The following is a 22,639-nucleotide window of genomic DNA, read 5'->3' as shown; positions in this document are numbered from 1 at the left end:
ATGATCCTTTTAGCAGAGGCGAATTTATTCCTGCATTACTGGGGGTTGGACTAACCCTTGGGGTCCCTTCCAACCCTACAATTGTATGATTCTATGATTTAGGGGAGCATGAACAGTTCACCCACGCTGGGTATGGAGCCAAGAGGGTAGCGCAGAGGGTGCTGCAACAGTGACGAACAATGGAAGGTGAGAGGTGGGGGATATTGAATTTTGGCATTGCTCAGGGCGCCGCTGAAATTTGAAAGCCCAAAGTCTGTCACTGTTTTTAGATAAATGAACACAAGTTCAATTCATGTGGTTTTGATTTGGAAGACCAAAACAATCACACCAATGAGACAGTAGGTGAGAACTATGATCACTATTTCCATGGGGTAGCAAAACCTTTCTTTTTTGGCATTTTGTTACGGAAAAAATCGCTAGAAGAAGTTACTAGTATCACTCAGGTAACCCATGTTCTTTAACTTCAGCAGTAACTTAAGAGGAAATGGAAATATCTCCCCCACTCTTTTTTTTATAAAGAAAAGAGCAAAGCATTAGGATGTATGCCAAAACACTAGAGGGCCCCTTTCAGGTGTTATTGATAGAGACTAGAGGTCTTAAATTGAAAAGGATTTTGAGTTTGATTGTAGATTTACTGTTCAACCTGAATTATGTTTGAATTTAGCTAAAACTGATTTTTTTTGTGGGGGGAATACCTTGGAGTGTTGAAGGTTACAGAAACCAATCATTTTCTCATTGGACTGAAATTATTCCTTGGTTAAGAACACCAACTCTTCCAAACTCCCAAGTTTGTGTCCGTCCTTAAATTTGTTCTCTCTGTTGCACTCTTTGAAAGTTGGAAGGTTGATATTGTAATGAAATCCTGCTACCATCCATTAGATTGGGACAAACAGAAGAATAACTGAGCAGAAGTAAGAATGCTTATGTACAAAACTATCCTGAATCTTTGTATTGTATACTTATAGACATGGAAATTGGTTTAGCAAATTGTATACTAAAAAGCAGTTCTATATTTCATATGCAGAGCATGCTTCCTAAAATATCAACATATTTAAATGTATGTCTGTAATGCTCTGTAGCACTATTTGTATACCTTGGGTTTTCAGGTATTTCCCCTTACTTTTGTTCATGATAGTGGCCAAGAGGCTGATACTGATGAATTGGAAGAATAGAGAAATGATTTCGCTTAATCAATGGCTTGACAACATGACAATATTGGCAACATATGAACGGACACATTATAGACTTTCTTGGGATAAATAGAATGATATTTAGAATGAGATTACATAGTATTAGGTTATGGATAACTATATGTGTATTAGGATAAGATTATACACATCACAACTAAAGGACAAAAAGACAACAAATACTTATGTATGGAAACATAACTGAGCATTTTTTCTCTTTTTCATTCTTGTTTTTCTTTTGTTTTTTCTCACTATCTTTTTATCAATGGAATTCTTCTGATAAACTATTAATAATAATAGTGCAGTGGCACCTCGGTTTACGAACTTACAGTAATCCGTTCCAGAAGTCTGTTCGTAAACCAAAACCGTTCTTAAACCGAGGCGTGCTTTCCCTACTGAGGCCTCCCGCCACCGGTGCCCTTCCATCATTCGGCTTCCGTTCTTAGACTGAGGTAAAGTTCGCAAACCGGGCCACTATTTCTGGTTTTGCGGAGTTTGTAAACCGAATTGTCCTTGAAAGTCTTGAAAGACCTACACTGGCTCCCAGTACGTTTCCGAGCATAATTCAAAGTGTTGGTGCTGACTTTTAAAGCCCTAAACGGCCTCGGTCCAGTATACCTGGAGGAGCGTCTCCACCTCCATCATTCTGCCCAGACACTGAGGTCCAGCTCCGAGGGCCTTCTGGCGGTTCCCTCACTGCGAGAAGCCAAGTTACAGGGAACCAGGCAGAGGGCCTTCTCGGTAGTGGCACCCACCCTGTGGAATGCCCTCCCACCAGATATCAAAGAGAATTTTTTTTAGAAGACATCTAAAGGCAGCCCTCTTTAGGGAAGCTTTTAATGTTTAATAGGTTAATGTTGTATCTTAATTTTGTTTTAAGTTGTAATCAATTCAACTTGTTTTTACAGTGGTGCCCCGCAAGACGAATGCCTCACAAGACGAAAAACCCGCTAGACGAAAGGGTTTTTCGGTTTTGCGTTGCTTCGCTAGACGAATTTCCCTATGGGCTTGCTTCGCAAGACGAAAACGTCTTGCGCTTTTTTCTTAAAGCCGCTTGAAGAGGCGCAGTTGCGACGGACCGTGCTTCGCAAGACAAAAAACATCGCAAGACGAAAAGACTCGCGGAACGAATTATTTTCGTCTTGCGAGGCACCACTGTATTATTGCTTGTTAGCCGCCCTGAGCCCGGCCTTGGCTGGGGAGGGCGGGGTATAAATAAAAATTATTATTATTATTATTATTATTATTATTATTATTATTATTATTATTATTATTATAGTGTTTGTTGGAAGCCGCCCAGAGTGGCTGGCGGGACCCAGACAGATGGGCGGGGTATATATATATAAATAAATAAATAAATAAAATAATATTAAACAGGACTGTTCTTAAGCCGAGGTATCACTGTAATAATATTGTTCATAGTGAGTGTTCATTGCAGCTAAAAAAATATTAATTTAGATTTGTTGTTAGTCTCCTTCGTACTGTATACATTTGCATGGATTAATTTCTGAATATTCATATGTTGTTGGAATTTTCATATGTTTAGGGTACAGTGGTACCTTGGGTTAAGAACTTAATTCGTTCCAGAGTTCCGTTCTTAACCTGAGGTACCACTTTAGCTAATGGGGCCTCCCGCTGCCACCGCACCATTTCTGTTCTCATCCTGAAGCAAAGTTCTTAACCCGAGGTACTATTTCTGGATTAGCGGAGTCTGTAACCTGAAGTGTCTGTAACCTGAAGCGTCTGTAACCCGAGGTACCACTGTATCTGGAACTTTAAGCAATCCACCAAATGTTGACTTGAACCATTATTATTGATTGGTTTAGCATATTTATCCAGCTGAATTCCTTACATATCAGAATGTCAGAGGAACTATTATGAATCAAGAACTTTGCTATATTATTTAATCTTTTGGATTAGATAAGTACTTGCTATTTAACAAGTTTTTTTTCTTCTTCCAAATTTCAACAACTGGCTATGCATTTATGGGAGTGTATGTATTTATATGGAGATAAATATAAACAAACACTTTCTATTGTTATAAACAATAAAATCTAAATTGAACAGAAGCCACATATCCTGTCCTATAATTTAAAAAACATGTGTCCTGTTGTAGGAACGTAAGGAAAGTCATAACTCTAAAACAATTCATCTGTTCAAAAATGCTTTAAGAATTCTACATGTTAAACCTATAATTCTGTTTAAAATTATTGAATTTAGTAATAGGAAGCATTTGTTCATTGGCGTAAACTATAAAGAGTTTACATTTCCTAGAAAGATGGATGAATTTTACTATTAAAGCAACAGGAAAGTCTTAAAATTACCACCACTTGGAAATCTGAAACTAACTTGAAAATATCATGAATTAATGTGTTGTGATGGGAACAAATAATCAAATTTAAGCTGTCAGGGAAACTTCTAGGCAGAGGCTTAAAGGAGTAGAATCTAATGATATGATATATTTGGTCTTTATCACTTACAGTTGTAGAGAAAATGCAAAAGAAAAAATGGTATTACTTTGAGGGTTGTTTTTTTTAAAATGGTGATGTTGTAATATGACTGTTTTTGGACTATACTTCTGTGACTTCTACACTTCAGATTATTTTTTGTAAAATAGAAATGATATATACATTTTCTAATATGAAAAGATTATTTTTCATTGGTTAGCTACCTTCCTTTAGATGTCATGATTAATGTGCTGTTTCATTCTATTTCATGTTTAATAAGGGAAACAGGATTCTTTTTAAAAGTGATGGAAATACTTTTTAATATGCTGATTTACGATTTTGTTAACTCAGACTGCTAGCTCTTTTTATTAAAGCTCTTGGTATAATGGAAATGTGTTTCCGATCAACAGTCAGTAAAAGAATAAAATAACTTTTACACTTTGAGATAATGCACCTTATGTTTAATAAGAGTTTTTTTTTCTTTCAGAAGAGGCAGTTTTATTTGAATTTGGAAGGTTTGATGTGTTTGTTGAGAATTGCTTGAAACTATATCTCCTTTGTTGGAACATTAGTAATATAACTGCACAATGTTGCAACTACAATAAGAGTTTTCCATAAAAGAGAGATACGTTCGTTTGTATGTTAGGGACTCAAGATTGAATAAATGAACCAAATCAAACTGATAAATTTCTAAGTGAACTATAACTTTTTATATAAGGTATTTTATTTTAAAGTGTCTAGGCTGCAATTCTACGCTTTCCCTCAAATGTTGATTGTGGGGCTTAGGGCAGGCATAGGCAAACTCGGCCCTCCAGATGTTTTGGGACTACAACTCCCATCATCCCTGACCACTGGTCCTGTTAGCTACGGATGATGGGAGTTGTAGTCCCGAAACATCTGGAGGGCCGAATTTGCCTATGCCTGGCTTAGGGTGCACTACATCTGTCTCTCTGCTGGGAAGGGGGCGTTCTCTGTAGTGGAGGCCTGAGCTCTGGAGTAGCTGCAGCTGGTGGTGCTTCTGCCAGTGGTAGCCAGTGGAAAACATGAAAAGGGGCATTTGTGGGTGACCTTGGCCCTTGGGTCACTCAGCAGTCCTGTCCTGATGCAGAAAAAGCAAACAACACTCCCCCCCACCTATCCAGATGGGTGGGGTATAAATATTATTATTATTATTATTATTATTATTATTATTATTATTATTATTATTATTATTATTATTATTATTATTATTATGATGCATGACCCTGGTCTGTTAGGCCTGGTTTGCTCCCTAAGAGTAACACAAACAGAAAACACATTGTTGCACGAGGTTGTCTGTAGGTGGGTGGAACAATCCCAATACAGTGATACCTTGGTTTATGAACTTAATCCATTCCGGAAGTCCGTTCTTAAACCAAAGCGTTCTTAAACCAAGGCATGCTTTCTCATAGCAGCAGGGGACTCAATTTACAAATGGAACACATTCAACAGGAAGCGAAACATGTTCTTCTTCCAAGGCAAAGTTCACAAACCAAAACACCTACTTCCGGGTTTGCAGCGTTCTTAATCCAAGATGTTCATAAACTAAGCTGTTCTTAAACCAAGGTACCACTGTATTAAGAACCTAAGCAACATAAAATTTTACACTTCATAAGAAACAGTAAGAAACTTGGGGTACAGCACAGGGCAAGACATTCAAGAGGACTTTTTTTGTTATAATGTGGGACTCCTTGCCCTAGGAACTTCATCTGCCTCTTGTGCTGGAAAAATATTGGTAAATAAATTTAATAATTTTGCAGTAGTTGGTTGTGTTCAGTTACATACCCTTCAAAGGATGTACAAGTGATTCTGTAGTGTGTGTTCAGAAAATATGCATGTACATTCAATTTTAAGCCTATTTTCCTGCAAAATGGAAGAGCTTATACACTGCTTCCTTTTTATTTAGGTCGCGACTTGATCTGTATACAGTCTGTGGATGGAATGCTTATGTTATTTGAGCAAGAAAGCTATTCATTTGGCCGTTTTCTACCTGGTTTTCTTCTTCCTGGTCCGCTGACATATAGCTCTCGAACAGATTCCTTCATTACTGTCTCTTCCTGCCGGCAAGTTGAGAGTTACAAGTACGTAGAGATGTCAAACATGTAACATTTTATTTTGTATTTGTTGCCCTTTACTGTTTACTTACATCAAAATGGTCAAGTATTAGGGAGGATGCATCTGAAACAAAAAACACTGTACTGATTTAATGGTCTGCTCAGGTAGGCAACTCGTTTTGGCAGTGATTACATCTAGGTATCCTAGAAATTCCAACAGCAGTGAGTACTAAAAAAAGTACACAAACACCTCATTTTCACTCCTATCCCCAAATGTCCAAGAGCTGCTTTAGATGTTTTCTGCACATAACCATGGGGTTAGATCCAGTCATAGTCATGCTCAGACTAATGTTCCATTGATTCCATTGGGCTATTCTGAGCATGACTGACTGGATCCAACCCATAGTGTAGGGGGAAATGAGTAAACATTTTTTTTTGCACATGTTTGTTTGTTTAAAATATTTATAGTCTGCCTTTCCATACAGCACTTCTGCAATATCAACAATAGAAAACATTTAAAACCTTTACCTTCCCTAAGATAAAAACAAGTAAACATACCCACCCAGCCAATTAAAAAACTTTCTTTTGCACGTGCAATGTATTTGTTGAAAAGAATATGTTTGGCTGGAAATCAAATAAAAGTCAATATTCTCATTAAAGATGTAAATATGTAAAAATATACCGTATTTTTCGCTCTATAACACGCACCCGACCATAACACGCACGTAGTTTTTAAAGGAGGAAAATCCGTAGGCATGCCACCCGTAGGCATTCCCTCCATAACACGCACAGACATTTTCCCTTACTTTTTAGGAGGAAAAAAGTGAGTGTTATGGTGCAAAAAATACGGTATATTTGCAGCTGTAACTCTGTGTCAATAGAAGACACAACTCATGTACTCATTGAATGCCCTTTTTATAATGATCTTAGAAACAACTACATCCACCCATTGTTAAGCATGCAGAAGGGAAGGCTCTCTCTTGTAAAGACCTGTTTTCTATTGTTCTGATGTAGAGAAGTATATCTCCTATAGAACATCCAAATTTCTTATTAAGGATCTACAGATTCGTGTAACAAAATTTAAAGGCGCTATGGGAAATGATTTAGCATCCAAAGGTTGGGGAATAGAATTGTAAACCACTATTAGTAGCAGTATTGTTGTTATTATTTTTATGTGTGTAATGGCTGTTTGCTAAAACGCAGTAAACTGAATTGATTGATTATGAGGGCTATCCAGGCAAGACACATTTTAAATTATTTGTTAAGAGTCAAACTTGCAAATGCAGTTATTCCATCTAATAAGAATAAAGGATGGGAGTCTTGAAAATAGGTTTAAATCAGGTTTTTTATGCACTCTGAAGTAATTTCCCAATATGAAAGTATTAAAAACTTTTAAGAGATACTGTTTGTTTTTTCAATAGGTACCAAGTGCTTGCATTTGCAAAAGACGCTGAGACCCAAGAAAACGAGCAACAAAAGCGTGGCTCAGGAAAAAGGCTTGTGGTAAATTTGCTGCTTCTTATGGATAATCAGTGATGCTCCATAGATACTGAGGCTTTATTTGCAAAGTTTAATCAAGTTCCTTGTTTTGAACCAATGATATTGATCTTTGCAGTTAAAATAAACACTATTGTAATCAACATGAATATTTTGAGAAAACGTAACAAATACAACTTTCTCGACTAATTAGCTCAGGCAAAGCTCCATAGATACTAAAGGATTTAAAATATTAACTTACAGTTGTGAAGGATTCACCTCTATTAATGGATTTCTGTTGATACTGTCCCCAGCTCAGCAATGATGTTTGTGTTTGATTTTCCTGAAAAAGGCTCCTCCTCATCACATAAGGAAACCGGGGGCAAGAGAGCAGCTAGGTTTTGAGATGCTGAAAGCATTTAAAATGTAGCTTAGCTTTTGTTGAAGCACTGTTGCTGTTGTTATGGGGAAAGGAAGCAAACACCCCACTTCGCATTATTTATACCAGGGGCACTATCTTCTTTGATTTGTACCAATGGGATGCATGCTATACAGCACTTCATTATTTTCCTCCTGGCATGATGGAGTGTTGCCTTTCTTGAACTGAATGGTATTGATGGCAACCAATAAAACAAAGAGAAATAAAACAATACAAATCACAAAATGAACTGATGTTACATAGTCAAGATACTAACTCCTGGGTTTACACGGCAGATTATGACACCCTGTACTTAAGTCTCTTTACAATTGTATTCCATTTATAACTTCCATTGCAACAAAGCTAGCTATGTATGGGTAGTATCCAGACTAAGTTAGTTGCACTTCGTTGCAAATTATTTAAATGGGAACCAACAGTGCAGATCTACTTTCTCCTTGGAAGTACCGTATTTTTCGCTCTATAAGACGCACATTTTCCCCTCCAAAAATTAAGGGGAAATGTGTGTGCGTCTTATGGAGCGAATGCAGGCTCCTTGGCTTTAGCGAAAGCAACGCGAAGCCTCCGAAACACAGAGGGAGCACTCCCACCTCGCTCCGGAGGCTTGGGGTTCCTTTCGCTGAAGCCAGGAGAGTCTTGCTCTCCAGGCTTCAGCGAAAGGAACCCGAGGATATCTGGAGAGTGAGAGGGGTCGGTGCGCACCAACCCCTCTTGCTCTCCAGATAGCCTCCTGAAGCCTCCGGAACGCAGCGGGAGTTCCTTTCGCTGAAGGGTAGGTGCCCCTTCAGCTAAGCAGGAGGAGAAATGGAAGGGGCTGCCGCTTCGCTGAAGGGGCGCTGTGCAGAGAGGGGAAGAATTTTTTTCCTTCTTGTTGCCCCCCTCTGTTGTCCTATAGAGGGAAAAATACGGTGTCCTGTTGAATTTAATGGGACATGCTGCCAGGTAAATTGGGTTAGGATTGTAGCCTAGGTTGTTACATTTTAAAAACAAACAAATACGTCCCATTGATTTCAGTGAGATATTTAACTAGTTTAGTCTGAGCCATCCTTGTGATATGATTAAAGTACATTGATTTTATTTTTTCTTTAGGTGGACTGGGTTTTAAACATTGGAGAACAAGCGTTGGATATATGTGTTGTTTCTGTCAACCAACTTGTTTCCAGTGTGTTTGTTCTTGGGGAAAGAAACTTCTTTTGCCTTAAGGATAACGGACAAATTCGATTCATTAAAAAGCTTGACCACAGCCCAAGTTGCTTTCTTCCATATTCAGGTTTGTAAATAGAAATTTGGAAGCAGAAATTGTGGCTTAGTAAAAGCAATTTTGGACTATACTACCTGAACAGTTTAACATCCAACCTAAAGTAGAAATTTATAAATGTTATTTGCTCATAATTCTGTCTCTGATTTACCAACAAAACATTAAGTGATCAGGTATTTAGCTCATTATATTTCTTAACAAGAGATTAATACTGTTTTGAACTTCATAATTAGGATTCATCTGATATTTCACCAAATGCAGTAGGTGACTAAAATGAAGTACAGGCACACTTATGCGAGACAGCATATACGTCTGGCACGGGAAATAATTAAATAAATAGACTTATACCAGGAAATGGCGCCAGAGAGTTGGAGAGTCCTCATGACTTGCAAGGAGATGTTTCCTGGAGCCCAAAAAGGACTTCAGTGAGGGCAGAGGAAGCCCCACAGAGACCTGAGGCGGAGTGGGGCTTTGTTTAGGCTACCTAGCCTCCTTGCCTAACAGCTAATGTGTTGTGGGGTAGTTCAACATCACCTTTCCTGCACGACCTCCAGCCTCCAGCCCATCTCTTAGCTTCAACTCTAGTTAAAGAGAGAGGGGGGGGGGAGAGAGAGCAAGAGGGGGGGAGGGAGCATTTAGGGACTTTTTAGAGGGTGTTCTCTACTTTACACAAATTCACAGGCACACAGGAGCCTGGGATGTAGCCCCCACATATGTGTGTGGGGGGGACACCTGTACTGGAAGTATAATAGTTTAATCAGGGCTAGTCTTACCATGCGGCAGGGTGAATTGATCTGCTTTATAAGTGACACCAAGAGGACAAAGGAAGATGAAGACTAGACTTGGTGTCTGAGCTGTGAAGGAAGTGTTGGCCTTAGTTGACAGCTGTCCACAATTGTTGGTGACTGAAATTTTCTATAATTTAGGTTGTTTCCATAATATTCCCAGAATTTTTTCTGTTATTTAAGCAAAATAATCATAAACTCTGTATACCTTTTTGTACTTGTAATTAGTTGAAATTGGTTATTTCCAGGGTACAGTGTGGGGTTAGATAGATAGATAGATAGATAGATAGATAAAGTATTATATTATGAGCCCGGCCTTGGCTGGGGAGGGCGGGGTATAAATAAAAATAATAAAAATTATTATTATTATTATTATTATTATTATTATTATTATTATTATTATTATGCCTCATGAAGGGAGAAATGGTATAAGCTTAAAGCAATTTGAGTGACAGATTGGTTCTAAACTCTTTGCATATATATTGTAGTGTCTGGAGCCGTAGTTAACACTCTAATTGGAAACCACAGTAGCATTCTACATGTTTATCAAGATGTGACTCTAAAGTGGGCTGCTCATCTTCCCCACATTCCTGTGGCAGTAAGAGTGGGAAAATTACTGTAAGTACTAATGGCATAATTTTAGCTTAAGTTGTTTTTTTCATTCTTTTTCTGGAATACATTTTGACTGATTCTAATTTTGTTGCTCTTGACCAGCTGTAAGCAACAGTGCTGCTTCTGGAATTTTGAAAAAAAAAATTAATTATTTGTATGTTTTAAATTAATACAACTGAACTTTAAAAAGCAAAGGTAAAGCCAAAAAATTGAAAGCTGTAATTAAGGAGTTGGGTAAAACGCAACCCTGTTAACTGGGCACAATCCTGACATAGATTGGCAGCAAGCAATGGGGTCGTATCCCCTCTCCTACAGCCATTCTTCATAATGAACGGAGCAGGTAGCGCTGTAGTCAAAACCACTGAGCCTCTTGGGCTTGCTGATCGGAAGGTTGGCAGTTTGAATCCCCAAGATGGGGTGAGCTCCCGTTGCTCTGACCCAGCTTCTGCCAACCTAGCAGTTCGAAAGCACACCAGTGCAAGTAGATAAATGGGTACCACTGCGATGGGAAGGTAAGCAGAATTTCCTTGCGCTCTAGTTTCCATCACGGTGTTCCGTTGCACCAGAAGCGGTTTAGTCCTGCGGGCCACATGACTCAGAAAGCTGTCTGTGGTCAAAGGTCAGCTCCCTCGGCCTGAAAGCAAGATGAGCGCTGCAATCCCATAGTCGCCTTTGACCGTACTTAACCATCCAGGGGTCCTATACCTTTTTTTTTTTTTTTTACCATAATGAAGAGTGGCGGGATATGTCATTGCTGACATTGACCACAGCAAAGGCTTACCAGGTTCCCTTTGGGAAAAATAAATATAAAATAAATGTCTATACTGATGTCCAGTGCGTTCTAATTCTCTATTCCTGTGGTAGATTTAACTGATATTACAATTTGAGAGGTTTGTCTGGGTCTCATGGTGTAGACATGTGAGTGTTGTTGGCTGAGGATGCAAGGCTTGCAGAGCACTGAGAGTGTGATTTGAAGGTGTGTTAGAATAAGAAGGTTGAGTACTACATATTGGTTTAGAATATTGATGTGTTTGATTGATGTGATTAAACTCTCTAGTTGGTTTTCATTTGTCATATTTTACTTCCTGATGTTTAGAGGCTATTTTGTAACTTGTTTGCTGTGAATTTTCCTTGTATTTTTGTAGCTGATTTTTATGTTTGTTTTATACTAAAGTTCTATTAGTTGTGTTTCATATAATAGAAATTCTGATAATTTTTATATTTGTGGTTAAAGATGCCTATGTTTTGTTTACATATAAGTGGGGTATAAATTCTCCAAATAACACAACAATTTACATAATTATTAAGCGTATTGGACAGATTTGTTTGATTTGTTGTAAACTGTTAGGTTTTCCTCAAGTAAGCCTTACTGAGTTTAGTGGGATTTAGGTTTAGGATTGCAATCTACGTGAAATTTTCTTTTAGGTTAAGGTAAATTCTCTTGTAAGCTGACAATTTAGATTCCTGATATATTGCTTGTTTTTGAAAGCATTGCTTTTTGGGATGGAAGAAATATTTATTGGGAATGTTTTCATTAACCCCCAGGCTTAACTTAGAATTTCAGAAGGGTTCAGTGGTGGAACTAACTTTGGAATAGGCCTACGAGTTGGGGTGAATATACTTAGTCAAGTCATAGAAATAGTTAAGATATCTCTAGTTATTATCTTTTTTTTGCTGGGGGGTTGGGGGGAGTTAACATCTTGGAAGAACTCACCTGTCAATTCTGTTCTTATCAAATATTGTAGGTATATTACTCATTAGTGAAAGCTCTGTAGTTGCCCTTCATGGGAGAGAGGTTCTGCTGAAAAATGTTAAACAAAACTACAGACCCAAGTGTATCTTCAAAACAAATCCAGTGCTTTTTATTATAAGGAGATGACAGGTATGGACAAGTTAGTGAAAGTACATTATTTCACTGTTGAGAATATTATTTTACTGAGTAATGAAATAGCCTACTTCCTGCAGTTCCTGCAGAATAATTTTGAAACAATTTATTTTGGTAGAAATACTGTTAAATCTATGGAACATATAAAGAAACATCCATTTGATCCAGTGCTCTGTGCACAAAGCAGCTCAGGTTGCTTGTGAGGAGCTCTTTTTTAAAAAGTTAAAATCCTTCTGTTTGGGTCTGAATCCACATCCATCTTCCAAACAGGGAATTGCTGGGATTTTAGCTTTTAAACAGGACTCTGCACCAACAGCCCTGGCTGGTGAATTGGAGGGAGAAACTGCATGCTTCAAACTGCCCAATGTTTCCCATCCAACTGGCAATATTTTATTTATTTATTATTGATTTTATGTTCCACCTTTTCTCCCAAAGGAGTCCAGGGCAGCCAACAAGAAGTGATAAAACAATAAAAAACCACATTTAAAACATCTTTAAAACAATTCCAATGCAAGTGCAGACTGGGAAATATCTAAAAAAAACTAGTTGAAAGAGGAAAGTCTTTAGTTTAGTAGGTGCTGAAAAGGCAACAGAGGCAGTGCTTTGTCATCTATTGAAGGGAAAAGTTCCACAACAATAAAGATCTGATTCATGAAGGTGGTGGTGGTGGTGGTAGTGGTGGTAGTGGTAGTAGTAGTAGTAGAAATGATGATGATGTAAGCACCAGCATTTTCAAACAGTGCTGAGAAACAGATTGGCAGCCAGTGAAAATATTTCAGAACTAAGTTATGCTCCTAACAAGCAGCAGCATTCAGACTGTCCTCAAAGGTAGCCTCATGTATAATGCACTGCAGTAGTCTAGACAGGAGTTAATTGCTACGTAAGCTGATGAACAATTGTTTGCATGGTGGTTTAGTGTGGCGCTGTGGTCTAAACCACTGAGCCTTGGGATTGCCTATCAGAAGGTCAGCGGTTCGAATCCCCGTGGCAGGAGGAGCTCCCGTTGCTCGGTCCCAGCTCCTACCAACCTAGCAGTTCAAAAGCACGCCCCCAAAAGTGCAAGTAGATAAATAGGTACCACTCCAGCGGGAAAGTAAATGGTGTTTCTGTGTGCTGCTCTGGTTTTGGTGTTCCGTTGCGCCAGAAGCGGCTTAGTCATGCTGGCCACATGACCCAGAAAAACTGCGGACAAATGCCAGCTCCCTCGGCCAGTAAAGCAAGATGAGCGCCACAACCCCAGAGTCATCTGCAACTGGACTTAACTGTCAGGGGTCCTTTACCTTTTTTACCTTTTAAGTGTAATAGGAAGTTTAAACAATATGCTAAGCTGTTGGGGTTTTTTTGCTGGAAACATTCTCTGTAGTTTAGCATAGCCAACAGCAGACAAACATGAATGTTGAAGCTAATATAACAAGTGAAATGTGAAGAAATGTGAACTTGTGGGTGGAGTTATAAAGAAAACCACTGCACATACAGTCTTCATCATCATCCAGATGTAGAAAAATACTTTGGTCTTCATTCCAGCCCATCTGTTACTCCTTCTTACAAGGTGACATCACCACAACCGTTAAAGCATCATCATATAAAAATAGAAAAACTCCCATATTAAAAAAATGGGAATACCTAATACTTATTGCAGTATTTTATAGAAGAAAGATGGCAGGATTCAAAGTTTCTTTTTCTCAACAGTGCTGGTTTAACAGAAGTTCTGCCAGTTATGGCACACAGTTGAGAACTGGATGACTTTATGCATTTAATGTTTTCAGTATAACAGAATGTGAAAAGTTTAAACTGAATGGTTTCTTTTAACAATTCCAATTTAAATCTTAAGTCCTTGTTGAGGTTTTGCTGAATAGAGTACATTATACTTAAGTAGCACAACTCTGTAGCTGCATATGATCATATATATGTTATTTTTAAAAGACTTTTGACTAGATTATTGTACTTTCTTAATTAAAAAGGCTATATGCAAGATCACACAAGATTTGTGAAGATTATCATGGAAATATAACACAGAATACCTTTACTTTCTCTTCTTTTTATTTTGGTCAGACACTGATGATGGAAAGTTAAAATCATAGAATCATAGAATTGTAGAGTTGGAAAAGAACCCAGTGGTCATCTAGTCCAACCCCCTGCAGTGCAGGAATCTAGGTTACCCTCATTGCTTAACTCTTCTGTTTTTTCTGTTGTGTGTCTGTTGACATCATATTCATATAATATAGCCTTTACTTATGATATAATGTAGCCTTTCCTTCCCAGGTAATTCTTGAAATCCTTCTGGGTTTCATTAACAGCACATGCCTGCACTTGCCTACTCTTGAGTAAGTCCCCTTGTGTTCTAGGGGGCTTACTTCAACTCAAGTGGGTACAGGATTGCAGCCTAAGACACATTACATTATGTTGTCGTAAACTGATGTGAGATCTCTGAATATTTTTTTTTCCTTTTTACAATGATATTTTTCTTCCTTACCTTGCTACATCATCTCTGTAATGAAAGTCAGTATGTATTTATTTAAAAGTGAACAGGGAAGCAGCAAATCTGCAGTGGGTTGCTGTTTTTAGGCAAGGAATCAAGATTCCTTTTGGACAGCCTGAAATGACCTCCTTCTGGGTAACAACCTACTGATAAGTATGGCCAGAGATCCAACAGGTGGGCATATCTGAAAGAGCCACATATAGAAAAGGCAGCGGAAAGGGGAGAGTGAAAACAAACGAGCTCTGACTCCCCGAGATCAGGGAAAGAGTCTTGGAGGAGAGTAACTGGGCCATCATAACTGCCTTTCTTCTAGCCTGTGGGACTCTAGCCTTGCCCCTCATCTGACAATGTGTTCTCAAGGAATAATTGTTTGCTGGAGAACGTTATGGGACAGTTGTCACATCTGATCAACTTTGCTAGTGGTTTGTTATATTGTATTCTTGAAAGCTGCTTTAAATATTATTTAAAAACAGTATATAAATTATAAACTAAATTAAAATTTGACTTCCTGGCCCGGTGTCCAGGTGGATGAGCTTTGCAACAGCCATCCAATGTGCCTTAGCTTCTGAACTCATAATTGGAATATGATGAGGTGCATGGGAGCTAGAGTAATATTTTTGTACGTTGTAAGCTTTCTACTTTGTTTTTCAGCCTCTTGTTTCTTACCCCAAACCTTTGCAACAGGGAGAACCATGTTTTAATATATGATATAGGGACATATGGCTGGGTTTCTTGATTTCTTTTGGGAAAAATTTAGTTGGGTTGCCTTCAAATATTTATCCTTTCCTTGAATAGCATATGTATAAAGTTATTCAGAGCAGTGGAACGTACATGTGTATATAGCAAATAAACTATGTATATGATATGTATTATCTTAAAGCAGCAGGAATGGAAAGATGAGGTACTAGCAAAATGTTTCTAAATTTAGAGAAATATACATTTTAAATTGTATTTGGTGCATATGGTTCTAATTTAACAAATCTCTTCTCTTAGCCACTAATTAAATTTTGTAATAAGACTCAATATCATTTTCATGACCTGGAAAGTACAGTCCATGAAGCACTCTTTTCAAACCCACCTATTAATGCCTATGGGTCATTCACAGGAGGAGTACTTTGGTGAATTGCACCCCTGGTTTAAATTGTACTACAGTTTAAGAATTAATGGAAAGTATTACATATTATGTGTAGGTATATTGTAGTTCTAGAATTTCATCTTATGTAGACAATCTAGCTATAATTTTGACCTTGTAAAAAGGTTTGACACCCATTTAATTTAACACAGCAGGCACCCCATAAGTACAAATTAATTTTTTTGGCTTTCTTTTGGTTCAGTCAATATAATAAAAACTTTTTACTATATATTATGGTGCCGTCACCAGCGGGTGGCAGTGGTAACTAAAAGTTGCTGACCTGCTTTTGGGAAGATTTTTCTTATTGTTCCAATGTGACAAAAAAGTTTAATGAGCTGCCTTCATATAAGTTTTGGTAGAGTCATTTTTAACATTCATTAATTAGCTGTCTATCTTCATGTTTCAGACTTCTTTAAAAAAAATAAAAGTGCAACACATATATTATAATAGGATGATACTAGTCCGACTTTGAAAGTTTTAACTTGAAAACAGCTATTTTGTTGTTAAATAGTTTTTATTAATTGTCAAAAAACGGTTATACAGGATTCTGCAAAATTCAGGAGCTGATAGCAATATACATAGTCCATATATAATAAAAGATCACCCTTGAGCAAATATAGACATAAAATAAAGCCAAAATAAATAAACCACAGGTATATGAATGCATGGCAGGTAGCAACTAGAACAATTTATAGCATAGACAGAGGGGTTAAACAAGACAAAGTTATAAAACACGAACTCTATTATACCAAGGGAAAGTAATTAAAGTATTCAATTGTCCTGAGTCGCTCTATCAGCCATATTCATTCATAGGCCAAGATGGGTCCTCAGCCATATTCCCCCTTGCTTAAAAATAAAAGAAAGTCAGACCAAAATAGGTATGAAATCATTCTTCCAACAAGACAATATCCTACACATTAGTGTACCAAGTAGTAAGATTAAAGGTAAAGGTACCCCTGCCCGAAAGGGCCAGTCTTGACAGACTCTGGGGTTTGTGCGCCCATCTCACATCTATTGGCCGGGGGCCAGCGCTGTCCGGAGACACTTCCGGGTCACGTGGCCAGCGTGACAAAGCTGCATCTGGCGAGCCAGCGCAGCACACGGAACGCCGTTTACCTTCCCGCTAGTAAGCGGTACCTATTTATCTACTTGCACCCGGGGGTGCTTTCGAACTGCTAGGTTGGCAGGCGCTGGGACCGAGCAGCGGGAGCGCACCCCGCCGCGGGGATTCGAACCGCCGACCTTTCGATCGGCAAGCCCTAGGCGCTGAGGCTTTAGCCCACAGCGCCACCCGCGTCCCAGTAGTAAGATTGGCCCCATCTAAATTTGTCCAAAACTGTGCAATGGTCATTCTAGCTGCCATATGTAGGTGTGCAATCAAAGTTATCTAAGGAGCAACTTTATTGTTCCATAGACCCTAATCTCTGAGCAGCGAGAGACTCTAGTGGTTCCTGCACTTACCCAGAGTTTGGGTTTGTTAGTATGAACGTCAATGCAGACTGTGGTGACTTTAGGATACATGGTATTATTTTCACATACTGTATATGGTTTTATTTTCACTCTGTCAGAAAAGCGACTAGCCAATACATGAATTTTAATATAATAATAAATGACTACAACTAGGATCATAGATTGAGGCACTCATTTGCACTGAGAGGTATACACCCATGAGAAATATATCCTGAAAGTCAGAGCCAGCACAGCCATTAGGTGGGGTGAGTGCATTGCCTCAGGCGGCAGAAGCCCTGTGGTGGCGCCCCTGTGGATGCTTCACCATCTTCACTGCCTGTGAAGAAATTGCACTGATATTGGCACTGATTTGGGGTGAAATCATGGCAGTTTATGATGAGAGCTCATTGAAATCACACAAGATCTTGTGGAGTGTGAGAGGTCTCTCCCCAAATTGGTGTGATGTTGCCCCAAATCAGTACCGCTGCTGGTGCTGCTCTTCCACCAGTGGCAGAAGTGGTGGGGTGGGTAGTGCAGGTGTTAGCGGGGTAGGTTGAAATGGGATGTGCTATCCCTGGTGGTTTAATTTGTCTGGAGGATGAATGGTGCTTTGACCAAGGACCGCTACCTCTGTGTCTGAAAAAGTTAAGAAAAACTTGACCAAGCTGTCATGGACTAAAATAGCACTGAACATTTTTGTCCAGTCAAAGGCGACTATGGGGTTGCAGCACTCATCTTGCTTTCAGGCCTAGGGAGCCGGCATTTGTCCACAGACAGCTTTCTGGGTCATGTGGCCAGTATGACTAAACCGCTTCTGGTGCAATGGAACACCGTGACGCAAACCAGAGTGCGTGGAAATACCGTTTACCTTCCCGCTGCAGCGGGACCTACTTATCTACTGGCACTGGTGTGCTTTCAAACTACTAGGTTGGCAGGAACTGGGACAGAGCAACGGGACCTCGCGGGGATTCGAACTGCTGACCTTCTGATCAGCAAGGCCAAGAGGCTCAGTGGTTTAGACCACAGCGCCACCCGCGTCCCTTTTTTTATTGGAAGGCTGTTGAGAGGGAGAGAGAAATTACTTTTATATTTAAAAAATTTCTCAGTTTTGGACGCCTGTTTCGTTGCATACACTGTTCTCACTTCATAAGCGATGTTAGCTATTGTGAACGGTTTGTATTTTTGACTGTCACCATCCAGAAAAAATACTGAAGAATTCAGACTTTCTGATAATGTAGATCATGAATGTTTCAGATTATAACCTACTTCCATGGAAGTCAGTGCAGAAACCAGGTGGTGAAGACAGTCAGACATGCTCAGAATCTTCATTACACTGAGTGAAGTAATAAGAACTGCAACAATAACACCAGAGAAAACATTATTCACACTTTCTAATTGGATATATTATTAATATTGCAGGATTCATTAGCGTGGTCATTCTTTAAAGATAAAAGGGATGTTTGCTGTTAAATGGGAATACTTTTCTAAAGTATAAAATAGTACATGGTAGAGTAAAAATGGTTTTCAAAAAATCAAACAGGCAGCCAGGTAATTTATAGATCCAAGGCTTTATTAATCCATCTGGAATGATTACTGTTTTATTGTATGACAAAAAGTATGCAAAGCACTTGGATTTGTTAAAATGCTATGTTTTGAGCAATTTGTTTTGCAAAAGAAACATGCAAAAAGCATATGCTATTATTTTTGTCCAAAATCCAGTAAAAGATAGATTTTCAAATTACTACCATATGTGTGGAGAATTTGCTTTGAACAATAACTGTATTATGGGTACCAAAATAATTTGTTTCAATTGAGTTTCTTCAGTAATAAATAAATAAAGTCTTTTAGTTCTTACATTTATTTGGCTTCTTTTAAGATCTTTCAAAAATATTCTACCTCAACAATAAGTAATTGAAACTGTACTTTGTTTGAAATGTGTTACAGTAGTAATGTTCATAGCTATACAGACAATTACAGTAGCTGCAGGAAAATGGCTATAAAATTTATTTTAGATCCCTTTTATAATTGCAGCCCTGAAGCAACTTGCTCTGTTAATAGTACCGCTGACACTGTTCTGGGGCAAACCATTTGAGAACTGCAGCTTTGAATTTGGTTAAACTAAGACCGTCTGGGGGTCAGGTGTTCCATAAGATAAATTAATACTTCATAATTCAATTGCTACCTTGCTTTTATATCAATGCAGTTATGAATGCATGAAAAAAATTACGGGGAAGAAAAATCTTTAAAGTTTTCATGGAGTCCTGTATGCTTAATTTTAAAATATAAAACACCATAGCTTTTAGGACCTGGAGGAAATGTACTTAAAAAAACCCCACTACAGTCCTGCATGTAGTTTGACTGCTTAAATGTCAGCAAAGTTAATGTAATTTAAAATTTCTTAAGTGTGTATAGGATTGCAGCATATCCAACCAGAGCAAAGGAAAATCATTGTATTTTACAACCCTTTGCTTAAACAGCCTATATTTCTTGAAAGCAGAGCAACCATAAAGGAACTATTGGCAGAAAGAATAGATTACCAAAAATAGGAATGTTTGAAGATTGCCTTTTTGGTCCAAGTCTTCAAAAGACTCTCAATGGGCTATTAAACTTGTATGGAGCATTTATGGACTTATTACCAAATCATGAGCACACAAATGTTTAGTATGCGCTATGCCAGTGTTGAGTCACATAAACTCAGCATAGCTATTATGTTACCATAACGTTGCAGGTGAACATGCTAGTGCAAATGTTTAGGATACAGACAAGTTTGACTAATACAAACTAGATTTGTGTGTATCATATGTGCGGACTAGGGATCTAAATAAGTTAGAACCAAATGAATCATGCTCTGTGTTAAATCCTGAGAAAAGCAGCTTGGGGGAAAGGGCAATTTTCAGAGCTGTAGGGTAGCGGGTGCTTATACTTCACCTATCAACCAGCTGTAACTTCCCCGTACGCCTAACTCCTTTCCGCTTTCATAAGGTTCTAGACTTAAATTTGTCTACACATAATTCGGCTGCTGTTGCTTGCTTCTTTGTGCTGTAGCAACCCACAGAAGGGTTTTGCTAACAGCAAAAAAGTTATAAGCATTTTACAAACTCATCTCATTGCTCATTTAAGTAGGCTTCTTTTTAAAACAGATTTGGGAGTGTAAATACTAAAATTCTGTGTTGCTAGAGGTATTTTAGCAGTTTCTTAATTACATGTCTTGTTCACAACAAACTTCTGGTGACATGATTGAGGTAGGTAGCCGTGTTGGTCTAACGCAGTCGAAATATATATATAAAAATAAAAAAATTGTCCAGAGACCACCTTAGAGACCAACTCAAGCATGCACATGAAAGCTTATACCAAGAACAAACTTAGCTGGTCTCTAAGGTACTACTGTGGGCTTGCCGATCAGAAGGTCAGCGGTTCGAATCCCCATGATGGGGTGAACTCCTTTTGCTCAGGCCCTGCTCCTGCCATCCTAGCAGTTCGAAAGCATGTCAAAGTGCAAGTAGATAAATAGGTACCGCTCCGGCAGGTAGGTAAACGGCGTTTCCGTGCACTGCTCTGGTTCGCCAGGAGCGGCTTAGTCATGCTGGCCACATGACCCGGAAGCTGTACGCCGGCTCCCTCGGCCAATAAAGTGAGATGAGCGCCGCAACCCCAGAGTCGGCCATGACTGGACCTAATGGTCAGGGGTCCCTTTACCTTTACCTTTAAGGTGCTACTGGACAATTCGGGTGACATGAAACATGATGGTGGTACTTTGATTATTACAAGTGATCTGATTTCACCAGCCACACAAACTCAGTAGAAATAGATTTGCCCCCCAAAACGTACTAATAGTTCCTGTGAAAAAAATATGTTTGGAAGCATTTTTAATAGCAAAGGACATTTCATTGGCATTCTGTGCTGTTTCAGTATGATGCTGTTCAGCTTTCCCCCCTTTTTATGTAGAGATTTGAAAGGTGTGATAGTCACACTGAGTGACAGCGGTGATCTACAATGCTCCTACCTTGGTACAGATCCATCTTTATTTCAAGCTCCAAAAGTTGAGGCTCGGGATATAAATTATGAAGAATATGATGCAGAAATGAATAAACTTCAGAAAATCATTAAAGAAGCCAGAAAAATCAAAGGTATGGTTTTTTCCCCTTTTTATTGAAATTACATCAGTTGTGGTTGGTTGGCTGTCCATTAAAATCTAACTATAGGATTTATCTTTAATTTGTATTTAATGAAGTAGCTATGCAAATAAACAAATTTTTCACTATGATTTTAATTCTCTTCCCACCAATACTAAAATATCTATGTAGTAGTAGTAACGGGTTATGCCATTTCCCCTAAAAAAAAGTTTGTTATAACAATTCTGGCAACAAATTTACAATGAAGGAATAACTCACCTAGAAAAAATACCTCTGGTTCTTCCATGTTCGTTGTGTTTTTAACATATGTAAATGAATGTTAATTGTAAGCCATCTTGGTAATCCAGGTATTTTCTGAAAGGCAGAATATAAATAACTGGAAAAATATATAATTTATATAGACACTTAGAAAAATGTCCATAGAGTCCCAGGAAGAGTTAAGATGTTCACCAATGACTTTTCCTTCCTGGAGCTCTTCCTGGAAGTAGCCTTTGCATAAAAAAGAGGCTGCTGTGACAGGAATGGACAAGGAATGGGGAGAACTGGAGCTGAAAAGCAGAAAGAGTCCAAACCTAAGTTGACCGAGGAACATAAAGCGCCAGAAATGAAGCAGAGTGGGAGCATCTGTAGCTTCACAAGGGATCTGGCCACTCACCTTCCCCTTTCCTTCCTTCATTTTCTGTTCTGGTAACAGAATAGCATTCAATACTTTTCCTCTTCAGAGTGCTCTCTTTCTTCTACATTCCCAATAAAGGCATTTGTTTTTTGAAAGCTATAACTGTACATGGTATGGCACTTCCTCCCCTGTGAGGTGTGTGTGTGTGAGAGAGAGAGATACATTATGCATGCATGTTAATGTGGGGTAGCTACTTCCAATTTTTGCACACCCATTGCCGGCATGTGATCCTGGAGCAACTATGCAGGATGAATAAAGGGTTAAAATCAGGTTGCCATACATCTGAGAAAACCCCAACATGTCCTCTTTTGGGGGGGGGGCAGCATGCCCATCTGGGTGGATTTTTACACTTTAAAGAAAATGTCCAGGTTTTTTGGGAGGGGTGAGGTTGTTTTAGGGGGGCATGCGCATGCTCGGGAGGGCGCTGTGCCCCGGAAGCGCCACAGCGGAGCGAGGCTGTCACAGTGAAGGTTAGGTGGGAGCTGGGGTCCTTGCCTCCATTTGGACTGGCAGCGGCTCAGGCTCGGCGCGGCACCGGTGGCGCCCCCCCGCATAGTGGCAGCGGCTTGGGTTGTCCTCTTTTTTGCTCTTCAAGATATGGCAACCCTAGTT

The 22,639-nt window shown here is 38.9% G+C and overlaps 1 protein-coding gene across 2 annotated transcripts in view; it reads left to right on the top strand.

Annotated features, from left to right (window-relative positions):
• Positions 1–22,639, top strand: part of BBS9 (Bardet-Biedl syndrome 9) — a 229,434-nt gene that overhangs the window by 12,174 nt on the left and 194,621 nt on the right. For both annotated transcript variants that reach the window (XM_081165109.1, XM_081165110.1), the window contains exons 6-10: positions 5,559–5,733; positions 7,128–7,209; positions 8,708–8,888; positions 10,150–10,279; positions 21,164–21,345. In XM_081165109.1, coding sequence (XP_081021235.1) covers positions 5,559–5,733; positions 7,128–7,209; positions 8,708–8,888; positions 10,150–10,279; positions 21,164–21,345 — 750 coding nt within the window. The remainder of the gene's footprint in view (positions 1–5,558; positions 5,734–7,127; positions 7,210–8,707; positions 8,889–10,149; positions 10,280–21,163; positions 21,346–22,639) is intronic.

The sequence above is a fragment of the Podarcis bocagei genome (genome assembly GCF_964188305.1).
Source record: "Podarcis bocagei genome assembly, chromosome: 12".
NCBI classification, from domain to species: domain Eukaryota; kingdom Metazoa; phylum Chordata; class Lepidosauria; order Squamata; family Lacertidae; genus Podarcis; species Podarcis bocagei.
Note: the sequence above shows the minus strand (reverse complement) of the source record. Positions and strands in the feature narration are given on the sequence as shown.